The following is a 24,360-nucleotide window of genomic DNA, read 5'->3' as shown; positions in this document are numbered from 1 at the left end:
AGACCAACTCAGTGCAATAAATAAAACCTTTATTCCAACAGTTGACTGCAGTACAGGGCACAGTTCGGATTTTTAAAAAAAAGGAAAGGAAAAAGGAAAAAAAATATTTTTTTTAGCACTTGACATCTTCATACAGGTTTGCTGTTTGTGTCTACATTCATCCATTGCACATGGAATCCCCTGGATTGGAAACTTTTAGCAAAATTAGAACAACACAGAAAGTTCTTTACACAGGTCCAAGTTCTGGCTGTGTTTTCCTTAAATATAAAACAGGGTCTGTCTGTCTGTGTCTGAGCTGCTGCGGCAGACTCAACCAGCCACGCCCTAGTCCCCCGGCAGGTTTTGCTAACCACATCAGAGGCGTGTCTGCAGCTTCCCAAGGGCTCCCGCCAGGTGCAAAGCTGAGCCTGCTGGGCCTTGGGCTCCACAGCCCAGAATTCAGTGTGTGAAGAGACAAAACCAGTAGCCACTGAGTCCAGTGAGCCTGTTTCTAAAGTCACCAAGACACACAAAAGATGAGCTGGGCCAGGGCCTGCTTCTCCCCTGGCCCTCTGCAGCCCAGGGCCAACAGGGCCGTGACTCCCTCAAAGGCTGGTTATAGAAATGATTCCCCAGAAGTGTGTGTGTGTATGGATGGGTGGGGTTGGTCTCGATGTCTTTGGAATGTCCGCATGTGGCCGGGCAGCACCTGTTCTTGTCCCCAGCTCCCGCAAGGGCACTGGCACGAGGTAACGCCACCCTGGGTAGGGGCGCCGCACTCCGTTCTACATATACCTGCCCAGCCGGATCTGCCAAGGAAAGAGGCCCAGTGCCTGGCCTTGGGGGGTGGGCAGGGCCTGGCTGGGGGTGCAGCCTCCATCACAGGAGTGGCCAGCTTCCTCAGGAGGCTCCCCGGGTGCCCGTGTAAGCCCCTTTACTCGGTGCAGCCCTTGGAAGGGGCCTGAGGCAGGCCAAGGTCCCCGGGCCTGAGCCCCCAGGGCCCTGAGCCCCTTCCTGTCCTAGAAGACGCCAGCACTCTGGCGGTCAGATGCAGAGTAACAGTACGTACACCGGAGTCCATGCATATCTGTTTTTGTTTTTAGGAAAAAAAATATAGTCCTTTTTTCCTGTTTTTCTTTTTCTCATTTTTTTTCTTTTTTTTTCTTTTTTTAAAGATTTTTCTTTTTCTTCAAACTCTAGACCTGGCTCATGGCCAGCCTTACAAAAGGGATGTGCATCGTGAACACCACGGGGCTAGGGCAGCAGGTGAGGGCACTGCTTTGCCACCCAGCCAGCAAGCCCCGCCTGGCAGTTAATGCTCAAGACTAGGGACGCCTGTTGGGGGCATGAGCACAGGGGGCGCAGGGAGCAGCACCATGGACCCTGGGGGAGTTCAGAGTCTGGGATCACCAACCAAAAGGCAGGAGCGGGTGGGAAAGAAAACAACCTGGGAACAAACCAACGAGAGCTGAGGAGGGAAACCGGAGGAGACGGGGAAGAGCTCTTCAGAGCAGCTGCCCGGGGTCAGCGTCCTCACACTGTGGACACCAGCGTGCCACTGCCACTGTGGAACAAAGCACAGGACAGCTGCCCAGGTGCATGCTCGCCGTCAGCCGTAGGCAGCAGCCCTAGTCAGCAGCCAGGCTGTGCCCAGGGACAGCAGCTCCAGCCCCTAGTGCAGTCCTACCTGGTTCTAGGGAGAAAAGGTCTAGAGGTGGCTGAAGACCCTCCCCAACCCTGTCTCGCCTGCTGGGATGGACAGAGCAGGCCCAGACACCAAGAAGCAGCAGGATGGAGGATGTGCTCGCTCTACTTAGAAGAGAACGGGGTAGGAACCCAGGAGGGGTGGGTGGGTCCGACTCTGGTGGCAGGCTCAGGGTCAAGCCTTGGGTTCCCAAAGTAAGAAACGCCAGTTTCCAGGCCCCAAGAGAGAGGTTACTCTAACCAAGCCCATGGTCACCCACCCACAGTCCCAACCAAGTCTGAAGCCTCTTACCTGCTCACCGAACGCGCCCCGTAGTCATCCAGACCCTGGGGAGCAAAGACAGAGCAATCACGCTGGACCCCAGTGACTAAGACTCAGGCCCTTACTGACAAGGTTTCCCTGGCACAGTCCTCATAAAGATGGCTCTGCCCATGTTGAGGTACAGGCTGGGGTCCCCAGAAAGCCGGCTCCTTCCCCATCACTCGCTATCCTCTCTTTAGTCACTGTGGCTGGGGAATATTATTCCAAGCAGCAACATGGATGTGGTGACCTCACAGATTATCAGGGACACCTCCTGTCTGGCCAGTGGTAGACTGGACTATGTGTGCTCTCTGTACCTACGGGACAGCTGACTTAATGACATCACTGCAAATGCCTCCCATGCACTGGGACTCCCCCAAGAAATAGTTTTTGTGGGGACAGTGAAGAGGGGTCAGAGGTCTCAGTAGGCAGAGCGCCTTCCTGCAAAGTCAGGGACTTTGGAGGCAGACAGAAAGGTGAACAACGGGACGGATGCGTCAGGAGACCACAGATTACCACCCTACCTCACAGAGGCCTGGGCTGGCTCTGAGCTGGGTCTCCTGCCCAGGAGGGGACAGTCTGGGCACGGACTAACACTAGCTGCAGAGAGCTGCCATCTCCATCCGGTGGTGGACACACCATCCTTGGTTTTCCCAGCCCTGAACCAATCCCTTCCCAGAGGCTGGCCTATGCCCAAGGTCCATTACTCCGCCTGGACACCCCGCTGCCACCGCATGCTTCGAGCGCCAGCTCCAGGGTGGCTCTGATGCAAATGAAGGCTCCAGTCAAGGACATTACCGTCTAGACCCCAAATCAGTCACAGTGCCTGAACCGCAGACTCCCTGGAGGGAGCCCTTCCAAAGCATCCCCGTCCCTCTAGGGCAGGATGGGTACAGCCAAAAGGAGGATCTCGTCTGCTTCACACGTGACTGCACATCCTTGTCATACTGTCAACAGTGTGATTCCGGGACACCATGCTGCTCCTCTGGTGGCCCAAGAGATGGACATAGTGGGCTCTCTTTCTTTCCCCGTGTCCAGATAGAGGTAGGGCCAGATGGAGCCACAGACAAGCTGCTATCCCTTCTGCCCAAGGCTAGAAGAGACCGACCTCCTTGGCACGGGAGTCCTGGGTTCAGGTTTGTAGGAGCCACTGTCCAGCCCCATGGGTCCGACCTACACTCAAAGCCAGACCCACCTCGGACACGCTGACTGCTACCTGCACAGGGGTTTGCCAGGGACCCTCCTCAGGGCCTAGAGGCCTTAACCAGTCACCAATGGCCTCCCACTGACTAGAAAGCTCTGGACAGCAGCAGAGACACCTAGCACCCTGCAGCCTTCAGGGAAGGAGTCTGAAGCTCTGATCCCCTGGCCCTGAGGTCTCCAGGTCAGCCAAGCCCAAGTCCCACAGCACACTGAGCAGAAGAGTATTGAGTACATCGAGTCTGGTAGGAAGTGCGGCTAAAATCCCAAGCTACAGAGCCTCTGCCTCAGGTCTGTCAGTCGAGAGGCCCAGACACCAGTTAGTACCAGGTGCCAGGCTCTTGCCAGCCAAGTCCACGTGCCCCAGGCCCCAGGGCTCGCTCACCTGAGAGAAGGCAGGAACCGCCACACTGTAGGGTCTCTGCTTGAAAGTGCCAGCTGTCTGAGTGGGGAAGGCCCGGGAGGATGTGCCATAGTCGGGGGGAGGGATGGCCAGGTCATCCTTGTCCAGAAGGTTGCCTGTGCTGCTGCTCTTGCCCTGCTGCAGGCTGTGGGGACAAGGGGCTCGGGCTGGCCAGTGTCCTCTGGAGATACCCGTCCCTTCTCCAGGCCTCGCTCAGCTGCCCTGGGCTGCTGTCAGCAACCAGTGACATTTCTTAGGTCTCCCCTCCCTGCCGAGTTTCCCTGGACTGTGCGTACAGATGTGGGGGAGGAGGGACGGCCAAAGGCTTGCTGGGGAAGCCCTGTGACAGGCAGCCATTCACCTTTCCAAGAGCAGTGGGGATTCTCCAAGGGTCAGGAGACTCTGAAGACTCAGGGGGCCCTCCAACCCCGCTCTCGGAGGTGGGTAGTGAGGTGTGGTGCACTCACGATGGGCCAACAACTGCCCCACACTGCACCTGTTCTTCCCAGGGCTCCCAGGACCCCCACCCCCCAGAACACCCCCTAACACCGTAGCATCCCACACCCTCCCACGTATGATCTCCAACATAGAGCAGGGCCTATGAGATGGTGCTGTAGAAGCCCTGCCCAGTTTGTTGCCCAGGGCCCCTGCCTAGCCAGTACACTCACCTCATGTGCAACCTGTCACTTCCGTCGCTGTCCAGGACCCGAGTGTAGGAGAAGGGAAACCAGCCCCGCCTAGAATAAAGGCCCCAGGTGAGAGAGCCCTATTCTATATATAGAATAGAATCCATTCTATAGGCTCTCCAGATGCAGCATAGTGGCCCCTGCTGACCGCTGTCAGACCCCGGGTCCCACTGGTTCCAGGGAGACCGTGATGTGACGTGGCTGGAGCTGGCTCTGCACCTGGCCCCAAGGGTGAGGCAGCCTAGCAGCTCTGTTTGGTGGAGCCATGGGTCTGACCACCTGTACCTCACCCGCCACACAGCCCACTACCATGATGGGTCCAGCTCCAGAACACTGGGACAGAAGCAACACGGCTTCCTATTCCTCAGAGACCTCTCGCAGGCTCCCTGCCCAGTACGCAGCTGCCACTGGGACACAGCAAAGCTCAGTTTATGCCTCGATTTGGCCACAGCTGCTTAGCCATATGGGTCAAAGACAGACCAAGATAAAAACTACTGCTTTCCTGGGGATGCGAGCTGCCTCTGGGTGGTGCCAAGACTTGGTGACATTGCCGCAGGCTATTCAGACCTACAGGAGAGTTTGGGGGGAGCTGTCTCAGGTGGTCAAGTCTGCTCTGCCACATTATTTTAGGGAAACCATACATAGGCTCCCATCTTGACTATGGCCAGGTGTGCCACTGTGCACACACATTCAGAAAACCGTGTCCTGTGCCAAAGGATGAGCAATCACAGGGACACAGAAGTAACGGGCAATAAAGATGGGGTCAGTGGGGAAAGGTCCTCTGACTTTGCCACCCCCTCGTGTGCGGAAGCGGGCGGGCTTCTCAGCCACGCCCCCTGCTGGGGCGCTCACATCTTGGTCTTCTCACTCTCGCCGTAGTGCCAGCCGTCACGGGCCTCGGGAACCAGCAGCGTGATGAGGTCGCCCTCCTTGAAGCTCAGCAGAGTGCTGTTGTCGCCGGCCGCGTGGGAGAAAATGGCCTTGACCCGCATGCGGCCATTACGTTCGAGGCCAGCTGCCATGGAGCTCGAACGTGGCAACGTCTTATTCTCAGCTGCCGGGACAACGGGTGTGTGCGTGAGAGGACTGTTCACGTCAGAAGGAGCCGGGATACAAGCACTCACAACCATCACGGACCAAACACAGAAACCGACCCATGACCAATGGAAGCCCCCTCCACTCTCTAGCCCATCTGCTGCAGATGGGGCTCTGGTCTCCTCCCACCATGCCACAGTCCCAATCAATACGCACTACATGCTCGCACATGCGTAACATACCCGTGCACAGGTATTTGTAGACATGCAGACAGGTATATGCACATACATGCCATGCAGAAACGCGTGTTCATATATATACCTACATACATACTCCCACAGTCATGCGCACGCACACGCACTCACAAGCCTTGGTTTCTCAGCCTAGCACCCTTGGGCCCTTACTGGTGGCATAGCTGTTCTTCGGGGTCACGCTCTTGCGCACGGGGAGTGTGTTGGAGTACGAGTCACTCAGCTTGCTTTGAGACTGCGGAGGAGACAGGGATTTGGGCTGGGCAGCCTTGCGGTCAGCCCAGGGGTTGTAGTCCTCGCTGTCCGGGCCTGCGACGCCATTCATGACAGGTACATTCTCCTGAGCTGACATCCGCTGGAGGAAGAGGCAGGGGCAGGGCGTCGCTGGGAGCCAGCTTGGGAGTACCCTGCACCCACCACAGGGGCGTGGGCTCAGCACACTGGGCTTGCCCTTTAGAGAAGATGCCGCCACCCCAGGCAAAGGGACACCCCCCCTGTAAGCTTTTGAAGGCCCAGGACTCACCCCCACAAATGGTGCCAGCTCAGGTGGCACTGGCAAGGGTTTGGCTCCAGGAATGGGGTCTGAGATGACCAGGTTGGACTTGGAGGCTGACAGGGAACTAGGGAGGATAGAGCCGTTGCTGCTGGCTATCTGCTGCATCAGCTGGACGGCACGGTCTGGAATCTTGTTGGGGTCAGCACAGGCTTGCTGCCACAGAGGCAGCTTCTGGGCTAGCAACTCCTTGCCCTAGAGCAGAAGACACAGGACAGGAAAGGCGTCAGTCGCAGCCCGAGTTCCTGCAGTGGGGCACAGTCCAGAGGTGTCTCTCTGAGCAGCACCACCTTGCATGCATGTGGCCTGTCCTAGCCCCAGTGCTGTCCTTCATCGGTGGTCCCTCAAAGGCCACCTGCAAGGACTTGTGTCTCAAAGGGGATTCCTGCTAAAGGGCCTGGCGAGCACTTATGTGCTAGGTCCCTGAGAGGACACCAGGCACAGAATCAGACCAAGGGAGGCCCTGTTCTGGAAGTGCCTCCTCAGGAGCCTGGGGGGGGGGCGTGGACGGACTCACACAGCCAGCCCTAGGATAGGCAGCTCCTTTGTAGACAAGACTACGTAATGTCAAGGAAAGAGCCATCTGGCAGGTGTGAGGGGGTTAAAACTGGAGACAGGACAGAGCTGCCCAGTCATGATCAGGCCAGGAGGGCGGAGATGTGCAAAGGTGGCCCCTATCCCGGAGACGGGCTTGGCATTCCTATCCAAGAGCTTGGCTTGCCTCTGGGGCACATGAAGGCCTATCTCGGGTAGAGCCAACCCCGTGAGTGTGCAGGATGCACAGGATGAGGGGCATAGACACGACAATGAATTCTGCTTTAGGGTCTTGTGTCTACTTGAAGAAACTCAAAAGGCTTGAATGGGCAGTGAGCTGTGCCTGGCATCTGGGTACAGGTGAGGCAGCCCCTGTCCCTGCTACCCATTAGGACAAGTGGGCCTCCAGGGCGGTAGTGCTGCAGACGGTCAAATCCTTTCATCCTGGGATGGCCACACTGGCAGACCAGCTTCAAGACCCCTGTTCAGAGCCTGTGCGCAGCCCAGCGTGTGGCCAGCTGCCCAGACAGCGAAGTTAGAGCTCTTCCTCCGGCCACAGCACAAAGTCTGGTCCCCACTAGAGGGCGCAGATGCGGCTGCCAGCCTTAAAGCTCTGTGAAGGCACCTGCACCAGGCAGTCACAGCGCCAGCAGCTGTGGGAGTGGGGAAGTGGGGATGGAGGGCGCAGCAGGAAGCAGGCACAGACAGCGTGTCTCCCAGGACACAGGGGCAGTCCTGGCCTGGCTGTGTACCTGCCTCCAGCAGCCTCTGGGCTTTTCCTGGTGCCAAAGGCCCTGAGGACCAGAGCAGACGTGGCAGGGTCATGTGTGGGAAGGACACGTCAGTGTGTATAGTGTCAGTTTCTAGACCACCTTCCCTCACCGGGACAGGACCCGGGTCTCCGTGGTTGGCTGGGCTGTGTAATCATACTAAGCTCTTTGAATGTTCTTGAATGTTCCAGGGGACACAATCTGACCCCAGTTTATCTCCTACAGATATAGTAAATGACAGGGTTCCACTCACCTCAACATGTTTCCAGAAAGAGTCTATCACCTGAACCTTCCCTACCCCAGGGGGTTATGTCAGCCCTCTGAATGTCCTGGGCCTCTGAACTCTGACTCCCAGACCCAGGTCACATAGTCAGGGGCTCGGGACAGCCCGTCCTGGAGGAGGCAGCTCCTTACAAGGACTTGCTTTGTTTAGCAAGGCTGGGCTAGGACTTGGAATGTGGCCCAGGAAATGTGTGTGTGTTCTGATGGGATAGGCTGTAAATAGGGAGAGGGAACATGGGGTGTCTAGGAGGGGCCCTCATTCGACTTAGTGGAAAGAGGTTGGTTTCTCAGGGGTTGTGGAGGAACCAGGAATGCCTGAATACATGAACCCCACCAAAAGCCTATTGCTAAACGGCACCAGAGGAGCCGGGCCATGGTGGCGCACGCCTTTAATCCCAGCACTCGGGAGGCAGAGGCAGGCGGATCTCTGTGAGTTCGAGACCAGCCTGGTCTACAGAGCTAGTTCCACGACAGGCTCCAAAGCCACAGAGAAACCCTGTCTCAAAAAACCAATCAATCAATCAATCAATAAATAAATAAACGGCACCAGAGAAAGTGGGGGCAAGGAGGGACTCTGAGGACACCCATGTGACCAGTCTGGGCTCAGAAGAGGCCACCTGGAGCAGTGAAGGGGAGGGACCTACAGCTGCCTAGGAGGTGCGGTGTGGGATGAGGGTGACCAGTTCCATGTGGGACATGGCTGTCTATGGGACTATGGCAGCTGGCAGACATTAAGTCGTGCAGGTAGGGATGTCAGGTGATGTGGTCCAGCCTCAGAGGCCAGGAGTCGTCAATATCAGAGTCCCGGCCCAGAGGCCACCCATGTGTTCAGATGAGCAGGTAACAACTAACACTTTCAGAAGCCAGGAGGGCGTGGGTCACTCCCTCTCAAGCTGCCATCAGTCTAGCTAGACCTTGACTGGAGCAGAAAAGCCAGGCGTGACTTCAGGAAGCCCTCAAACCTACCCCACTGTGAGTTCTCCTTAGCAGGCAGTCAGCTGCAGTCTCCCAAAATACCCAGCCATTTCTAATGCAGGTCTTCAAAATGCCATGCCTCTGACCCAGCAATTCTACCTCTAGAAGTCTGTTCCCCAGTCTGAGGTGTACAAGGATGCTCTCCCCAGTGTTACATACTTCTCTGGGAGCTCAGATGCTCACGAACACTGTCTGGGTCCATGACCAGCTAGTTCCCTCCTGCAAATGGGGCCAGTTGCACGGAGCAGGCAGAGACCATGCAGCCCACGGCATCAGCTCACCTTGGAGTGGTAAGCAGCGGAGTTCTTGGCCACAGCACATTGCTTTTCCACCAGGAAGCAGAACCTCCTGCGCTCCTCGGTGAGTGCTGTCTTGTAGCCGTCAGACACGTAGTTTTCCAGCTCGCCCTGCTTGTTGCTGATGGCGTCGATGTACTGGGGGCAGAGGGGACAGGCCGGTGAGCTGAAGGCAGATTCTGCTTGGGTTTAGTTATGCAATTATGCCTGCAGGCCACTTTCGGCATGACTGTCCATGTGGCCCAGGATCTTGTCTCCTGTGGAGGACCCGGGTGACGGACCTCTGGGTTGATAAACACACAATGCGAATACCTACGCATGCACATGGAGCAGAAGATTGACACTGGTGTCTTCCTTGATACCCCTGTTCACTGAAGCATGGTCTCTCATGGAACCTGGCGCTCCCCAATTCTACTGGTTTAGCTTGCCCTGGGGACCCTCTCTCCACAAGTGCTGGGACTACAGGTACATGCTGTCACGGTCACCTGGCATTTATGAGGGTGCTAGGGATCAGAGCTGTGGCCCTAAGCCAGGCAGTGGTGGCACACGCCTTTAACCCCAGCGCTCGGGAGGAAGAGGCAGGCGGATCTCTGTGAGTTCGAGGCCAATCTGGTCTAAACAAAAGCTAGTTCCAGGACAGGCTCCAAAGTTACAGAGAAACCCTGTCTTGAAAAAAACAAAACAAAACAAAAAACAAAAACCCACAACAAAAGGCGTAGGTAGTGCTGCCTGCCCGTATTCTCAACATTCCTGAAGGTCTTCTGAGCTATACAGGGGGTCTGAGGATCACCTAGATACATGGGACCTTGTCATTCTTAGACCAACCTATCAAAGAAAGCGCTCCTGCCGCTGAACTGTTCACTTAACGACTAAAAAGCGGTTTCTATCAGTTATGTGTAGTTCACAATTTGAAAGTCTCAAAGTAGATACAAGCCGTCCGCACCGAAAGCAAGCACTGGTCAAAGAGCCACACCGTAAGAAAGTCAGCCATAGGCGAAAGAAATCAGGAAAGCGCCGTCTGAGAGAAAAGCTGTGGCAGCTGGTGTTAGAGCCCCAGGTCAGGGGCACACTGGGTTGATGCACACACCGGTTCCTTGAGTCCTTCCTGAGACGGGAAGGCACACGCACCAGTGGCAGGCCAGTCCAGGGCTTGGTCTCGGGAAGGAACACGCCCACCCCTCGAACTTCTCTACTGGTCTTTCCAGGACAGCGGCTGGCAGGGTGTGCACCCAAGGCCCTGTAGCCGCGTGCGGAACTGTTAAACCCAACTGTGATGACTGAACTGACTGAATGTCAAGAACAGACCTATTCACACACAAGTATCAGCCGGAATTGTCCATTACAAAATGCCGAGACACCTCTCCAGTGCACACCCTGCACAGGCCCCACTAAGGCTGAACTCCACCAGCCCGGAGCAGAGAGCTTGGCCAGCCCTGCTGCCCAGGAGTAGCTGTTGAAGAAGCGCTTCCCGGCATGGCCATCTTCCAGCAGGGGGCAGGCCTGAGCTGCCAGGGTGCTCACAGCTGACTCACAGCCACCTCGGAGCTCTGACTCAGCGTGGGTGGGCGGCTGAGCCGTGGGCGACAGAGGGGGTTGGAGCAGGCTGTTCCCTTAGCATCTCCCCACACAGGGCTCAGCTGGAGGGACAGAAGAGGGGGAAGCCCAGCTGGGTGGGGGCTGGTCTTCACCGTGGCCACCGTACCAACTCTGCCTAACAGCCAGCTTAAATCTCTCCAAGGTCAAGGCCTGCCACACCTTTGTCATCAAACCCACCCGACTTGCTGCTTCCGCCCCTGCAGCCCCACATTAAACTCCAGTCCTCTCCCCTGGCAGGACCAGCCTGAGTGGGCCCTGAGAATAGGTCTTGGTCTTCTCGAGTAGCAGCAGGGCCCAGCCACCAAGTCTGCAGGGTGGGACTTTCTTTCCCTGTAAAGAGAGATCAGGATACCTGGTGACAGCCACTTTCCTGCCTGACAGTGGGTTCTGCTGCTGTGATGGCAGGGCCATTACCTCCTCTCTCTGCTCCTCCTCTCTCTCCTCCACAGCGCCAAGTACTTTTCCTCTGGTTATGCAACATGCATCTACCAGGGCTTCCTGCTCCCTGAACCTCCCCTGCACTCCAGGGTCCTCTGGGAAGTAGGGGGTGGGGTATTCAGCCTTGTTGCCCCCAGAGGAGCTGTACTGGGAGGGACTCCAGGGAGCCCTGGAGGAGGCTCAGCCTGGGTGCTAGCTCCTTCCTGCGCTTCGGGAAAGGCTGGGGAGATGGAGTCAGGCATGACTAGGGTCAGGGAGGCAGGGGCTGCTCTCCAGGAGGACAAGGCCAGTACAGGCTTCCCTGAGTCCCACTCATTCTACCCCAGCCCAGCAACCGTCTGGGACTGGGGCACTCTGGCCTTCAGGGCTCAACTAGGCTGTGAGTAGTTTCTAAGATCTGACCTCAGGCACAAGGATATGGATACAGACAGGTGGACACGGATACACACATACACACACACACACACACACACACACACACACACACACACTCGCAGGCTCTCCGGCTTGGTGGCCAGCTCAGGAATGTCCAAGGTCCTTGAGGCTAGGGTGGGTGGATCCTTGGGCCACCGCCCTCCTCCAGAACCTTCTCAAGGACAACAGTAGCCAGAAGGGCTCAGCAGAGTCTAAGTTAGAGAGCAATAGAGAGCTAGCTAAGGTTCTGGCTGGGAGGGAGAGAGCCTGGTGATAATCTGCAGCATTTCATTCTCCAGGGGACTTCAGAAAGAGGCTCCACTTGGAACTGTCACCTAGGACAGCAGCATAAACCAGGCCACAGGGCCCCCTGGGTCTCCCTGCCCCGAGAACAGCACCTTCTAAACTGAGGCTGAAGCCTGCCCACCACTGGCGGTTTCTGGGTTTGTAGGCTGCGCACTACCTTTACACAAGAGCGTTCGGCTCCCTGGGGTGCAGGGTACTGGTATGGGGCCCGGCCTCATTAGCGGGTCTGGAAGCCTGGCAGGTAGGAGGGCACGGTGGTTTACTTTGAAGATTTTCACTTACTTATGTACCCCCGGGATTAAATGTAACCACACAGGTCATGCCTGGTCACCTAGGGTTGGTTCGAGGAAAGGGGAGACACCGCCCCAGAACAGTACCCTGAGGGACTATCAAGAATTCCCAGCTGGGAGGCAGGGAAGAGTCCTGGACCACACACCCGTCTGGGCTGACATCATCAGCTCCAGTCCGACCTGGGAGAGGAGGCATCGGGCGAAGCCTGCCAGTGACAAGTGGCTGCCACTTCTGTCTAGGAATAACCACCGACTTCCCTGACCTCCTTTTCCAGGCCACTGACTCCTCACAGACAGACCACAGTTTTACTAGGAAGATCCTGGAAATCTGGGCCAAATTAAGTGTCCCTTTGTGAAGAAGACGGTAGAGGACAGGGGACAGGTGGTGGCTGCCCTTCAGGTCTCCGAGTCCCTTGATTAGTGTTGTGGACGGGGCACTCTGGTGTGGTGGAACTTCTACGTTCTCTGGAAAGCACAGAGGACAGAACACAACCCCAGCCTGAACTGCCAATGGCTTGGCATTGGGCCATTTAAAATGGCATTAGGCCTGTCCCCGCAGTGGCCAGGTTCCTGCTGTCCCCGCCCGCCCCACGGTGCCGCACAGCTCCTTGCTTAGCTGGGTGCTATGGAGACGGCACTATAGAAACGCCCAGTTGAAAGCATTTGAGACCCACAGAGAACGGTTCCCACTTAGTCACCCGGCACAGCAGCCCTGTAATCTGAGAAGGCAGAAGTGATTGGAAAGTGTGTCTCCTCTGCTCCAGAGCCAGCCTGTGACTCAGAGGGGGGATGGATGTTCTAGAAAAATCTGAAATTGCTGTGGTTCACCCTAACCCAATGAGGCTTTCCCACAAGGTTCCCTACAGCCCCGTGAGGAGTTCATGAGGCTTGGTCCACTGTTACACTGGGGGCCAGGACTCCCAAGGAGACAACTCAGAGCCCCCGGGCTGTGCTGGGGAGCTGACACTCCATGTTGTCTGAAGCAACTGGAGAACAGAAGCCAAGGAAAGGCCTTCCCAGTTTGAAGGGCCTGGCATCCAGGGCAGTGGACGGAACAAGCAGATTCTGACCATGGGAGGACAGGGTTGGGGTTATTGTATGGTGGGACTAGCTATTCTAATGGCTTCTAGCACATTAACTTTTGGGGGTGTTTTAGTCCATGGCAGTCACTAAAACACCCCCAAAAGTTAATGTGTTAGAAACTCAGTCTTCAAAACTGCCTGTCAATGGAGCCTGGTGGTACAGGCCAAGGCTGTCCCTGGGAGACCCCAAGGGATGGGTGTCGGTATGGGGTGGTCCCCAGGACCTGGCAGCAGTACTCATCTGACCATGTGATGCTATAGGGTGAGGCCGCATTGGGTGCCAGGCTTGCACTTCCCTGCTGTCTGCCGGAGCGAGGGCACAGGCCTGTGCCACATCAGACTCTGGCGGGCCAGCCTCTGCTATCGTACTATGAAGATCTCTGCTGCGGTTATTTTATCTTTACTTTGTTAATTATACAGCCCTTTAAAAAGAAAGAATTGTTCCCTTCTCTCAGGCCCCTAGAACAGACAAACCCCAGAGAGGAACGTGAGTGAGAGGTCCGGAGGTGCCAAGCCAACAAAGTGGCCCCTGTCTAGCATGGGAGTACTGCGGACACCCCACCCCACCCCTCAGGCAGGCACCCACCCAGGACCTTGACCACTTCCCCCGTTTTACACAGCTAGCCTGTACCTGCTTACCTCCCCACATCAGCTCAGGGAGGACCAAGGTCAGCTGGCCTGGACAGGGAGCCTGGCATGCTCCCTACCAACAGGAGGACCCTGTACTGACAGGGTCGGGCGGAGGAGCCCTTCCAGGGCCTTCCCCAGGGTCAGACCCGTCTCAGAGTGTCTTGGATGGGGTCAGGCCTACCCACAGCCAGTTGCTTCTCTCTGGGTTCTTACATGGTTTCTGGGGCTTTGGCACGAAGCTGCATCTCAGCTGCGTCTCCCTCAGTACTCAGTAGGCACAAGGGTGTAGGGAAAGACAAGCTGCCCCCCCCCCCAGCCCAAGCCTAGCACACACCTAAGGCAGCACACCGGCAGGCTCTGCCTATGTGTCTCCTAATCCCCGTTTCCCCACACACTCTATTCGGGAGGGTGAGGGCCATCTGAGGGACAGGACGGCAGGGTCACCCAGCAGGAAAAGCAAAGGCCATGCTACACTTTCAGAGGCTGTCATTTGTAGACAGCCTCCTACCTGTGCCTGTCTTGTTCTAACAAGAGCTAGGTTGGGGGAGGAGTCAAATGGAGCAAAACCAGAAGGAATCAAGGCCTGAATACAACGGCACACCCAGCTTGGCCAGGGTACTGGGAAAGGGTGCCCGTGAGGGACCTGTGGAAAGAGAGGCATACGGAAGAGTCCCGGGATACCGGCTGGTTGGGCGACAGTTAATGGAGGCTTTGCAGCTACTGAGCCAGCATGGCCCTCACCTCCACCTCATCCCTGGGGGAGGAGATGGAGGATACCAGCCAGATAAAAGAGAGCCAGGCATCTCTCGTATTCTGGGGCTTCTCTCCCCTATCACCTCAGGGGGGCTGAGTTACCCCCTAGTTTCTGAGATGGTCACCGTGTGCTTCCTGATGCTTGGTGGCAACCCTGCGGTGACGGAATGTGTTGGAGGGAAGGGCTGCGCCAGGGCAGTCCCTCAGGCCATGAGTGAGGGCTCTCAGAACTTCCCCCCCCTTTTTTTTTTATAAAACTACCCGTCCCAGTTAGTGCCCCAAATGCTTCTGAGCTCCCATTCTCTGACCTATAATTAAAATTAGTTTTCTCTGGCGCTCTCAACATGCAAGCTCAGTTCTGAGCAGTTCTCACCTGCAGACCGGACAGTGCTGCCGTAGGCGCCATCCCCCTTGCCCGAGTCTGGCCACCTCACACCTCCCTGGCGCCGAGCAGTCCTGTCCCCTACAACACCCGTCTTCAGTGACCACCCTTCTGGTATGGTCCAGCCTCGCCGGAGGCCATGAGCGAGGTCAGCACAGGGTGGGGCTGCGTGCCCGGCCAGCATTCCCGAAGGCTTGGGTCTGTCACTGTGAGTTCCTGTTCCCAAGAACTCTAAGAGCCCCGCATATGCAGCTGGGCTGTGTCCGCTGTGTCCCAGGCGCCAACCACACCAGGGACCCTACTGGTAGACCGGTGGAACCGGGTCTTGGGACGACATTCTGCTCACTTCTCAGGGACGGGGAAGGGGATCATGCTCAACAAGCACAAGCTGAGACCAGCGACACACATATCAAGACCAGGCTGCTGGGACCAAGGTGGCTAAATACATGCACCTCCTTCTCCAGTGGTGGCTGTTGTTGGGCCCCTGGCTTTGGTAAGGCTTACAGATCCCAAGCTGGGCCTCTGTGCCTGTCCCAGGATGTCTTCCATACAGAAGATGTCCACACTAGCCTACATTTGACTTTCTGAACCCGATGTTTACCATGGTCTGACATTGCTTGGCTCTGGTCAAGCCAGTGAGGGACATGCAGAGTGGAGAAACCTCAGATACGCATGTCAAGGGAGCGGGGAAGCCCTTCCCAGGCTGGAGCAACAGGTGGGCCTGGTCAGGGCCTCTGTTTCTATGTTTCTTGTGGTCTCAAGACACACTCAGGCCATCCCAGAGCGTGGGGTCGAGTCCCACTTCCCGGTTAGCTTATGAAGCAGTTCCAGAAGCCCTAGACTAGAATCCTGCCGTGCTCACCCAAGGGCAGAACATGGGCGTCTCTGCTAATGTTGCCAGCCACCAGTGGACATGACATTACAGGAACCAACAGAGACCTCTGAGCCCCCAGCTGACTAGGGCTCAGCTACTAGACCCACCTGCAGACCATCGTGGGAGGAGTTAAACAAAACAAAACAAAACAGGAAACCATGGGAGGCGAAGGATCTTTCTGTAGTAATCAACACCTGGCTAAAGTCTTTAGATCCACAACAACCCTTGTGAGGCCAACCTGGAGTGATGGGGCCTGAGCAGGGATAGGGCCACCGTGGAGGGTCTAGACCTGGCAGAGGAATGGGGTTCAGCTCAGCTCACATGCTCAGATATTTCCTTCCCTTGAAGGGGAAGATGCTGCCATGCCGAAGAGCCTCAAGCTCGTGCTTAGCTGCCGGCAGCCATGCCCTATGCATAGGTCAGATGGGACCCCTGGCCGTCTGCAAAGCACTGGGAGTTGGCAGGACCTGCACCAGGGGCAAGGGTTCTCGAGTAGCCTGATTGGCTGTAGCAAGGCTGACAGGATACTCCAATATGGCAGTCAGTGCACCTTCACTGAACTCAGAAGAACCAGGGCAGCCATACGCCGAACATTCTCTACTCTCAAAGGTAAGAGGTGAGAGACGCCAAGAACATCCATGCCTGTCTGCTTGGGTATCAGGAAAACAGTCAGGGCTGGTGGAAGCACAGCCTGCACACAGCTAGATGAGGCAGACGGATTCAAGCTCATAGACCTGTCTTGAGTTGAAGGGTGGGCAAGCTCCCCCCACCCCCGAAAAAAAAAAAAAACCCAACTTCTCTATAGATCCAGGTGAATAGACAGATATGGCTTAGAGGCAGAGTGCTTGCCTCGCATATATAAGGCCCTGGGTTCAATCTCTAATACCCTGCCCCCCGACCCACAGCCTGCCAACAGCAGCAACAATTCATGTAAATCCAAACCGACACAGCCGGGTAAGTACAGGCCATCCACTGAGGGGCCAGAGGAATACAGGGCGTGTACAGGAGCCAAGAGGCAGCCGAGTAAGAGCCCTGGGACTTGGGCAGAGAAGGGCCTGGCAGAACTCTATGCAACCACACTCTGGGACAGGCCAAAGGGGGCCTTGGATAAGGCTGAAACTAGAAAGAAGTTGGCGTGAGACACCTCCAAGAGAGAAAGCCAGGAGGCACCCAAGCCCAGGGTGCTATCACGGCCACAGCACCTGCTTGCAGGGGACTCGCTGGGAGGCCACCCCTCCGGTCACCTGAAGCCCAGAGCCATGCTCTCTCACTGTCCTTCCCCAGTGCACCAGCATCTGCTCTGACCTCTGAGGACACCTACTGCAGGGGCAGGAACACCTCATCCTGTCAGAGCTAAGCTGATGTACTCAGACGTGAGCCTGAGGGGTAGGCATCTGAGTCTGGGGTTACACACGTCTACCAGGAGACACCTTCATACGATCAGGATGTCCTCCCACGGCAGCGGCAGTTCCAGGGAGACATGCTGGGTACCTACAGCATCATCACAGGTAATGATTCACGTGTGTGAAAAGGAGCGAAACTCATGGTCAACAGTATGGAAGCCATGGACGGCCCTGAAAGCGTGCAGAAAGTCAGGCACAAAGTCACATGGTATGACTCAGGGGCTAGGAAGTGAAAGACCTCACCTTGCTCAAAACCACAAAGCCCATAAGCGCTGAAGCAGGGCAAGATATCCAAGTCTCTTCCACCACCTAGCCTCTGTCAGGTCAAACCAGGACCCACTGGGGAGGTGGCCACTACAGCCCCATGGGAAGCAGGCACCCAGAAAGTCCTGGGCAGCTCCTGAGGGCCAGAGTATACAGTAGGCAGCAGGCCTTTCTACTTGCAAGAAAAGGCCTTCCTGATGCCATACAGAAGTCCAGAGCCACAGCCACAGGCAGCTGAGGGGAACAAGCTCTACCCTTGGCTCTGTGACCAACAGCAGAGACTGGACTGAGTTTTTCTCGAGATGGTTGACATTAGTGGGGTAGGGAAGAGGAGGCCTGAGAGAAAGAGAAGGAAAGCAAGAGAGAAAATGGGGAGATGAGCCCTCTGAGCCACACCTGAATAAGATGGAAACGGAGCCTGCAGCTCTGGCCTTCACACCTGGCCTGCCCTTCCCTGAGTCTCAGGATGCCCTCAGCGTGGGCTGCCTGGGCAGCGTGGGCCGAGAAGAAAAGGGATCAGCCACCCTTGTCAAGGCAGGCCACTCAACCGTGGACGGGAGAACACTGACTTGGCGAGGAGAGATTGGCGGATTCGTGCTCAACATGGACAGACCTTGAAAACAAGCTCGGTGCAAGAAGCCAGACTCAAAGTCACACGGTGTGACTCAGTGGCAGCTGATGTCTAGAACACAGAGATCCACAGAGACAGAAAGCAGGTAGGTGTTCTCGAGTGGGGAGAGTAGGTGATGGGGTGAGGGTGGGGGCCATGGGGGTGGATGCTGCTGGGTACGGGCTTCTTTTTAGGTTGGTAAACTGCTGCAGATTAATGCGACGGTTGTACAGTTCTACCGATCTACTAAAGCCCGTTGTACTGTAGGTTTTACATGTATTCTATAGTGTCTAGTGTCTAAATAAGGCTGTCACCAGGGGGTAAACAAGATAAGCCCATCACCGGGCTGCTAAACTGGTGCCTCAAAGGTTCCCTCTAGGTTGTGTGCTCACACATGGAAAGCCCTCCTGTATGGCCCATGCCTGCACTAAGGAGCCATCCCACTTGCACATACCTGCACAGTCCACACCTGCACGGCCCACACCTGCATGGCCTACACCTGCATGGCCCATGCCTGCACTAAGGAGCCATCCCACTTGCACACACCTGCACAGTCCACACCTGCACGGCCCACACCTGCATGGCCTACCTGCATGGCCCATGACTGCACTGAGGAGCCATCCCACCTGCACAGCCCGCACCTGCACGGCCCGCACCTGCACGGCCCACACCTGCACAGCCCACACCAGCACTGAAGAGCCCGCTCCCCTCTCAAGCAGCAGGGTGATGTCTGTTGGCCACCTGAGAGTAAATTGACAAAAGGCACCAACAGCTGGACACTGATGAATGTATATCTGTTCCTTAATCCTGCAGCTCACCTGAGGAGCTGTCCACAAACAACCCCAGAAGGTTCACAGCGTCCCCTGTGTGACAGCCTCAGCCTGAACATGTCCTTGGAGGCAGCCATGGATCACAGAGGGTCATTAAAAATACTAACAATGTGGGCTGGAGAGATGGCTCAGAGGTTAAGAGCATTGCCTGCTCTTCCAAAGGTCCTGAGTTCAATTCCCAGCAACCACATGGTGGCTCACAACCATCTGTAATGGGGTCTGGTGCCTTCTTCTGGCCTGCAGGCATACATGCAGACAGAATATTGTATACATAATAAATAAATATTTAAAAAAAATACTAACAATGTAAGCTGGGTGGTAGTGGTACATACCACTGGTTTATCCCAGCACTCGGGAGGCAGAGGCAGGCGGATCTCTGTGAGTTTGAGGCCAGCCTGGTCTACAGAGTGAGTTCCAGGACAGCCAGGGCTACACAAAGAAACCCTGTCTTGAAAAACAAACAAACAAAAACAAAACACACTGGGAGCTGTAAAGTGTTTGCCCTGCAAGTGTGAAGACCCAAGTGTGGGCCCCAGAACCCACACTGAAAAACACACAGGTCTATACTTGTAACCCCAGCACTGGGGAGCAGAGACAGGTGGATCCCTGGGTTCGCTGGGCAGTCAGCCTAACCTACTTGACAAGCTTCAAGTCAGCCAGACTCTCAGAAAGAAGGCGGAAAGAGTCTAAGGAGGAATGACCTAAGGTTGTCCTCTGGCCTCTGCACACACATATATGAATGCGTGCCTGTATATACATGTACCTTCACACACACAAACATATACAGATAATCAAAACAAAGATCCGGGACTCAGGAAAATGTGAGTGGAAGGCATCCTGTTGCAAAAGCTGTATGTGTGAGACTGCAGCGGCAGATTGCAGGGACCGTAAGCTTCCTGCTATGGCAACCCCTTCCCATGAAGAGTGCCGTCCAGGCCTGCTCTCTTGTTTAGGACAGATGGACTCAGGGCAGAATCCCCCATGGGCCTGTGAAATCCCCCATCAGGAGTGCATGTGCTTAGCGACAACTCTCCTAGGCCACCTTGGCATCCTCAGCCCTCCCCACTCCCCTGGGCCCAGGGGAGATGCCAGGGGCACTATGGGCGCAAGAGGAAAATCACATGTCTAGGGCAGGAACGCACCTGGGTGGTGGGTGCTGTCTGATGCTACAGGTAAGAGTGGGGACCCCAGGCCTTGGAGCACACCTTGTACCCTCCAGGCCCCGTGCTCCTCTACAAACACTGGGTGTCCTGCAGTACACCTTTTTATCTGTGCAGTTAGGCCTGCAAGAGTAGGTGAGGGGTTTCTCAGCCTGCTCAGTTTCAGGACACTGTCCTAGATTCTGACGTAAGTGTCAGTCTGGCCACAATATCCTACACTTGATCAGCACACAGCACCTGCAGTGCCGGTGGATGGGCAGAGAAAATGGCCGTGAATCTGGCCCTTGGAAGCCTCCAGGGCCATCTGCCTCAGATGACCTTGACTGACCAGCCTGGAGTGGGTGATCACAGAAAAGCAGTCTGGGGTCTGGCTCCTGGGCAGGAATCCAGAGGGGTCAAGGGGACGGTTAGCCTGAGCCTCTGCATGGTAGCCGAGAACCTTCCCAGCATCTCCGCCGAGTTAACCACCCCTCCGGCTCAAGGACTTAGGCTGTCACTCCAGAAATCCAGCCCTGCCTTGCCACACCTGGGGGCTTCCCCCTCCCTCGACAGACACCTAGTGAGCTCATGGGCAGATGGGGAAGCTCTTCCTTGCCAAGAAAGGGGCATGAAGCCACAGCTGCAGCCTGCGGTTTTACGCGCCCGTGTGCTGGCAGCTGTCACCCTACCTGCAGCTCCTTGTCCGAGTACTTCTGAGGGTTCTTGCTCCCTTGGCTCTTCTTGCGGAGCTTCTTTAGCTCCGCCTGACATTTGTCCAGGGCATCGCCTCTGCTCCTCTGTTCCGTCTGGTACTTCTTCAGTGCAGCCTGGGGAACCACGACACAACCGTGGATGCTTGTGAGTGCTGCAGACCGCTCGATGCCCCCTCTTCCGTCCTCCCCGCTCCCTAGCCACAGCAGGTTCCCGCTGGCCAGAGTGAGGCAGGGGCCACAGCTGCAGGCCTCCTCCTTGTCTTCCTCTGGCAGATCCCTAACCTCACCTCCAAGACCAAAATCAGACCTGGAAGCAGCCTGTCCTCATTCCCTGGCCCTAACAGTAGGTGCAAGGCCATAAACTTGGGTGGTGGGTACTGCAGCAGCCTGGGCTGAGGGGCAAGGACAGTGAGGCACAGACAAGGCACTCAGTGGGTCCTGCGGTACAAGCCAAAGGCTGAGAGGCAGGGGAGCTGCACACGGCTCTTCTCTAGGCCACTAGGGTGGGAGTCCAGCTAGGAGACAGATCCCCAGGAGAGGCAGAGGCAGGGGCAGGCCTGGCAATGGCGGCCCAGCAGGCACGGCGCAGGCTGTACTTACACTCAGGTACCTGGAGTCCAGCTCTACCTTCTGTTCTAGCTGTGTGAGCAGCTCATTGTGGAAAGACTTCAGCTGGAGGCAGGGAGGAAACACTGTTAGGCAGCTGTGAGACATGTCGCAGGCAACAGGAGCAGAGCCAGCCTGGACACGGTACCAGGGAAGAAGAGCCCTCTGGGGCCATGCAGGCCCCAAGGAACCAGGAGGCTCCCAAGGGTGAGGATGGGACAGGAGTCTTTCAAGCTTGGACACCCCGTTTCCACCACCCTCCCTCTGACGGATTGTTCAGGTAAGGGCTGAAGGAACTGAACCTGAATCGAGAGAAAACTTTGACTTTGTCACCCATGAGCAGCAAGAACGGGGACCTGGCTAGGGCTATCATCAAGGCTCTAGTGACCCTTCCACGGCTGACCTATCACAGGTCCCCGGGGCCAACTGAGCATGAGGCCCTGATTTCCTTTCTTTTCCCAGGACCCCGAGACACAGTCATCTTCCCGGAAGATCACTGTAACTCGTGTGACCTGTGTTCCTGTCTCTGAGTGTTGACAGCATAGCTACGGAAGTCCCGATAGACACACAGATAAAGCACATAGCCGGTCCTCTTCAGCTGACACCCAAATGCTCACCCATGTCTGCTCCTGGAACCCAAGGTGGAGGTCCCAGAGGCCACACTCACCATCTCTTCCAGCTGGTTCTGGATCTGCCGGTGGACTTCGGCCATCTGGAAGAGGACGTCCCCTGGAGGAAAGAAAGTGGACCGGTTAGGTATTTCCAGTCACTGAGCCTACACCAGGACTAAACACTGGACACCACAGAAGGTCCGTGACTCTAGACAGAGGAGCTTCTGGAAAAAAAAAAAAAAAAAAAAAAAAAAAAACCCGGTGGGAGGGGAAGAAGGAACAGAAGAGTCTAAAATGATGAGGGGTTAGAATCTGAGTTAGCGTGCCTGGCATCCTTATGGGCAGCTCAGGTGTCCACATGGAAGCACATGCGTAGGGCAGGGACATGTGGCGGGAGGCCCTGTGCAGACAGCTTTTACCCGCGTGCAGTGCGAACGGCACCTACACAGACCTCATACCAGCCAGTGATGTACTGAGCCACACACCAGGGCAGACACACCCCTGTGCAAGGCACAGGAAACCACCCTCTCTGACCCAAGGCCTCACTGCCAGTTTGCATGAGAAAGGCATTCTGGGCACTGGGTCCTCAGCTGGCACGAGTCCCAGGAGGACAAAGTGGTCTCGGACCCACTTGCCCTGGCAGAATGTGTCCTTTTGACCCGTGGTGTCAGCCGAACTGGTGGACTGGTGCTGTGGACCGGCTTGGCAGGGGCCTAGGCTCATGTGCCACGGAGCACTGGGCACGGCCACGGCTCCATAAACGTTTCCCCAGGACACCAACGCTTCGGGGAACTGATGTGGCTTGGCCTACACGTGAAGGGTAGACTGGGACAACAGAGGTTCAGCCGTCAACACCATCCAGGGCCTTTCCAGCTGGAACATCACTTGCCTGTGGCACACACTCCAGGCTGGACTAGTGTCTGTCTGCCCAGCGTTGGGCTGAGCTGAGCCCCGACAGTTTACAGAGCCGACACTAAGCTGGCAATAGCCACCTCCTGCTTTTGACAAGCACACAACAGAAGAAAGTAGAAGGGATGAGCCTTGAGCACCAAGGGCCCCGCACACTTTCCTTTAAGTCCAACAATGACCAAATCAGATCCCGGCACCTGCCTCCCACTCCACACCTAGGGATGACGGCTCAGGCCGGGCAGGCAGCCGGAAGGGTCGTGGTTAGGAGCCCTTGACCCGTCATGTGTCTCCCGCTGTCGACTGAGCACAAGCTTCCCGCTCCCTTTCTTTTTCCAGGGGCCTGAGACCCCAAGTCATGCTCAGCTGGCCACAGGAGACATGTAACGAACGGGTCGGGCACACAATGCCTCTAACCAAGACCAACAAGGCTGCCTGCCCTCTCTGCCCCGGGTCATCTCCTCCTGTGTAGAGAAACCCAGTAGTCTAGTTCCACTTGTCTGCCTGGCAACTAGCTGGTAACTTTTGGGGGAGTCCGGGACCCTGGCTGGGTGCTATGGACAGACACAGAGAAGGAGGCTCATGTCTGTGTCTAGAGGCTGGATGGAGTGTATGCTGCTAAGCTGCTCCTCTGGTCCTGCCGGGTGCAAGACTTTTCTCCCCAGGAGTCCCTTTTTATCATCCACTGTTGCCAACTGGAAACCAGAAGAAATCCTCTGACAACAGAAGTCCTAGCTGGAGGGTACCTTCCTCTAGGACATCAGTTTCCCCTGGGGAGTTCATCTGGGTCTGGGGAGGCCAGATTCTCGGGGAACCCTCTTAGGACCACGAGCTATTGTTTTAATTCCAGTGACTACAGGGACACCGAGCACTGACTGACGATCGGGCGTTGCACAGATTTCCTACACCAGTTAGCATCGCGTGTGAGGCCACACCAGCCACCGTCAGTAGCAAAGGACTCTCCAGGTCAGCAGGATGGGCAGTGGCCAGATCTACGATTCACCATACCAGCCCCACACTGCTTGCTGACCACTGCCCTGCAGATCATCCTTTGTGGGCAAAGGGCAAACGCAACAGCTGGCAGGAGCTGTGAGCAAACCACCTGAGTCACCTGGATAAACTTATCGTGGATGCCAGGGGTAAAAACAGCACAGGCATCTGCCCGGCACCACGCCCTGAGTGTATGACCACAGACCTGCATGAAGCCTAACACTTATGGCAAGGGGATAATGACCACCCCAGAAACTGCATCCCTGTCATAACTGTGTATGGCCAATAGGAAGCTGTGGTCACAAAGTCAGTGACAACTTATACACTGAGGGTCAGGGCAAGTGGCCTCAGGTTTGCCAGACCCCTCTAAAGAGGACGGAAGTCCTACTCCTGGCCCACTCTAGACATGGACTCCCTTGTGCCTGAAGGGACTGGGGACCACAAGGGGACAGAATTTATTGTGAAGGATCCTGGTCTCTTATTGCTGCTGAGATAAACAGATGAGGCCAGGGGAGAAGTGGGGCTACAGGCACGGTCCCCATGGGGACGTGGCC

General features: G+C 56.2%; 1 protein-coding gene across 5 annotated transcripts in view; it reads right to left on the bottom strand.

The window, feature by feature from the left end:
* The window catches only part of Baiap2 (BAR/IMD domain containing adaptor protein 2), a 65,906-nt gene that overhangs the window by 4,078 nt on the left and 37,468 nt on the right, over nucleotides 1–24,360 (bottom strand). For 2 of the 5 annotated variants that reach the window (XM_057773521.1, XM_057773519.1), the window contains exons 4-13: nucleotides 21,967–22,028; nucleotides 21,294–21,365; nucleotides 20,670–20,807; nucleotides 8,955–9,107; nucleotides 6,083–6,307; nucleotides 5,713–5,914; nucleotides 5,126–5,327; nucleotides 4,256–4,324; nucleotides 3,570–3,732; nucleotides 1,976–2,010 (exon numbers count right to left, since the gene is read on the bottom strand). In XM_057773521.1, the coding sequence (XP_057629504.1) occupies nucleotides 1,976–2,010; nucleotides 3,570–3,732; nucleotides 4,256–4,324; nucleotides 5,126–5,327; nucleotides 5,713–5,914; nucleotides 6,083–6,307; nucleotides 8,955–9,107; nucleotides 20,670–20,807; nucleotides 21,294–21,365; nucleotides 21,967–22,028 (1,321 nt within the window). Of the gene's footprint in view, nucleotides 1–12; nucleotides 1,544–1,975; nucleotides 2,011–3,569; nucleotides 3,733–4,255; nucleotides 4,325–5,125; nucleotides 5,328–5,712; nucleotides 5,915–6,082; nucleotides 6,308–8,954; nucleotides 9,108–20,669; nucleotides 20,808–21,293; nucleotides 21,366–21,966; nucleotides 22,029–24,360 lie in introns of those variants that run through there. The other 3 variants (XM_057773520.1, XM_057773523.1, XM_057773522.1) reach the window with 3 other exon arrangements.

This window comes from Chionomys nivalis, chromosome 7, assembly GCF_950005125.1.
Source record: "Chionomys nivalis chromosome 7, mChiNiv1.1, whole genome shotgun sequence".
In the NCBI taxonomy this organism is placed as follows: Eukaryota; Metazoa; Chordata; class Mammalia; order Rodentia; family Cricetidae; genus Chionomys; species Chionomys nivalis.
Note: the sequence above shows the minus strand (reverse complement) of the source record. Positions and strands in the feature narration are given on the sequence as shown.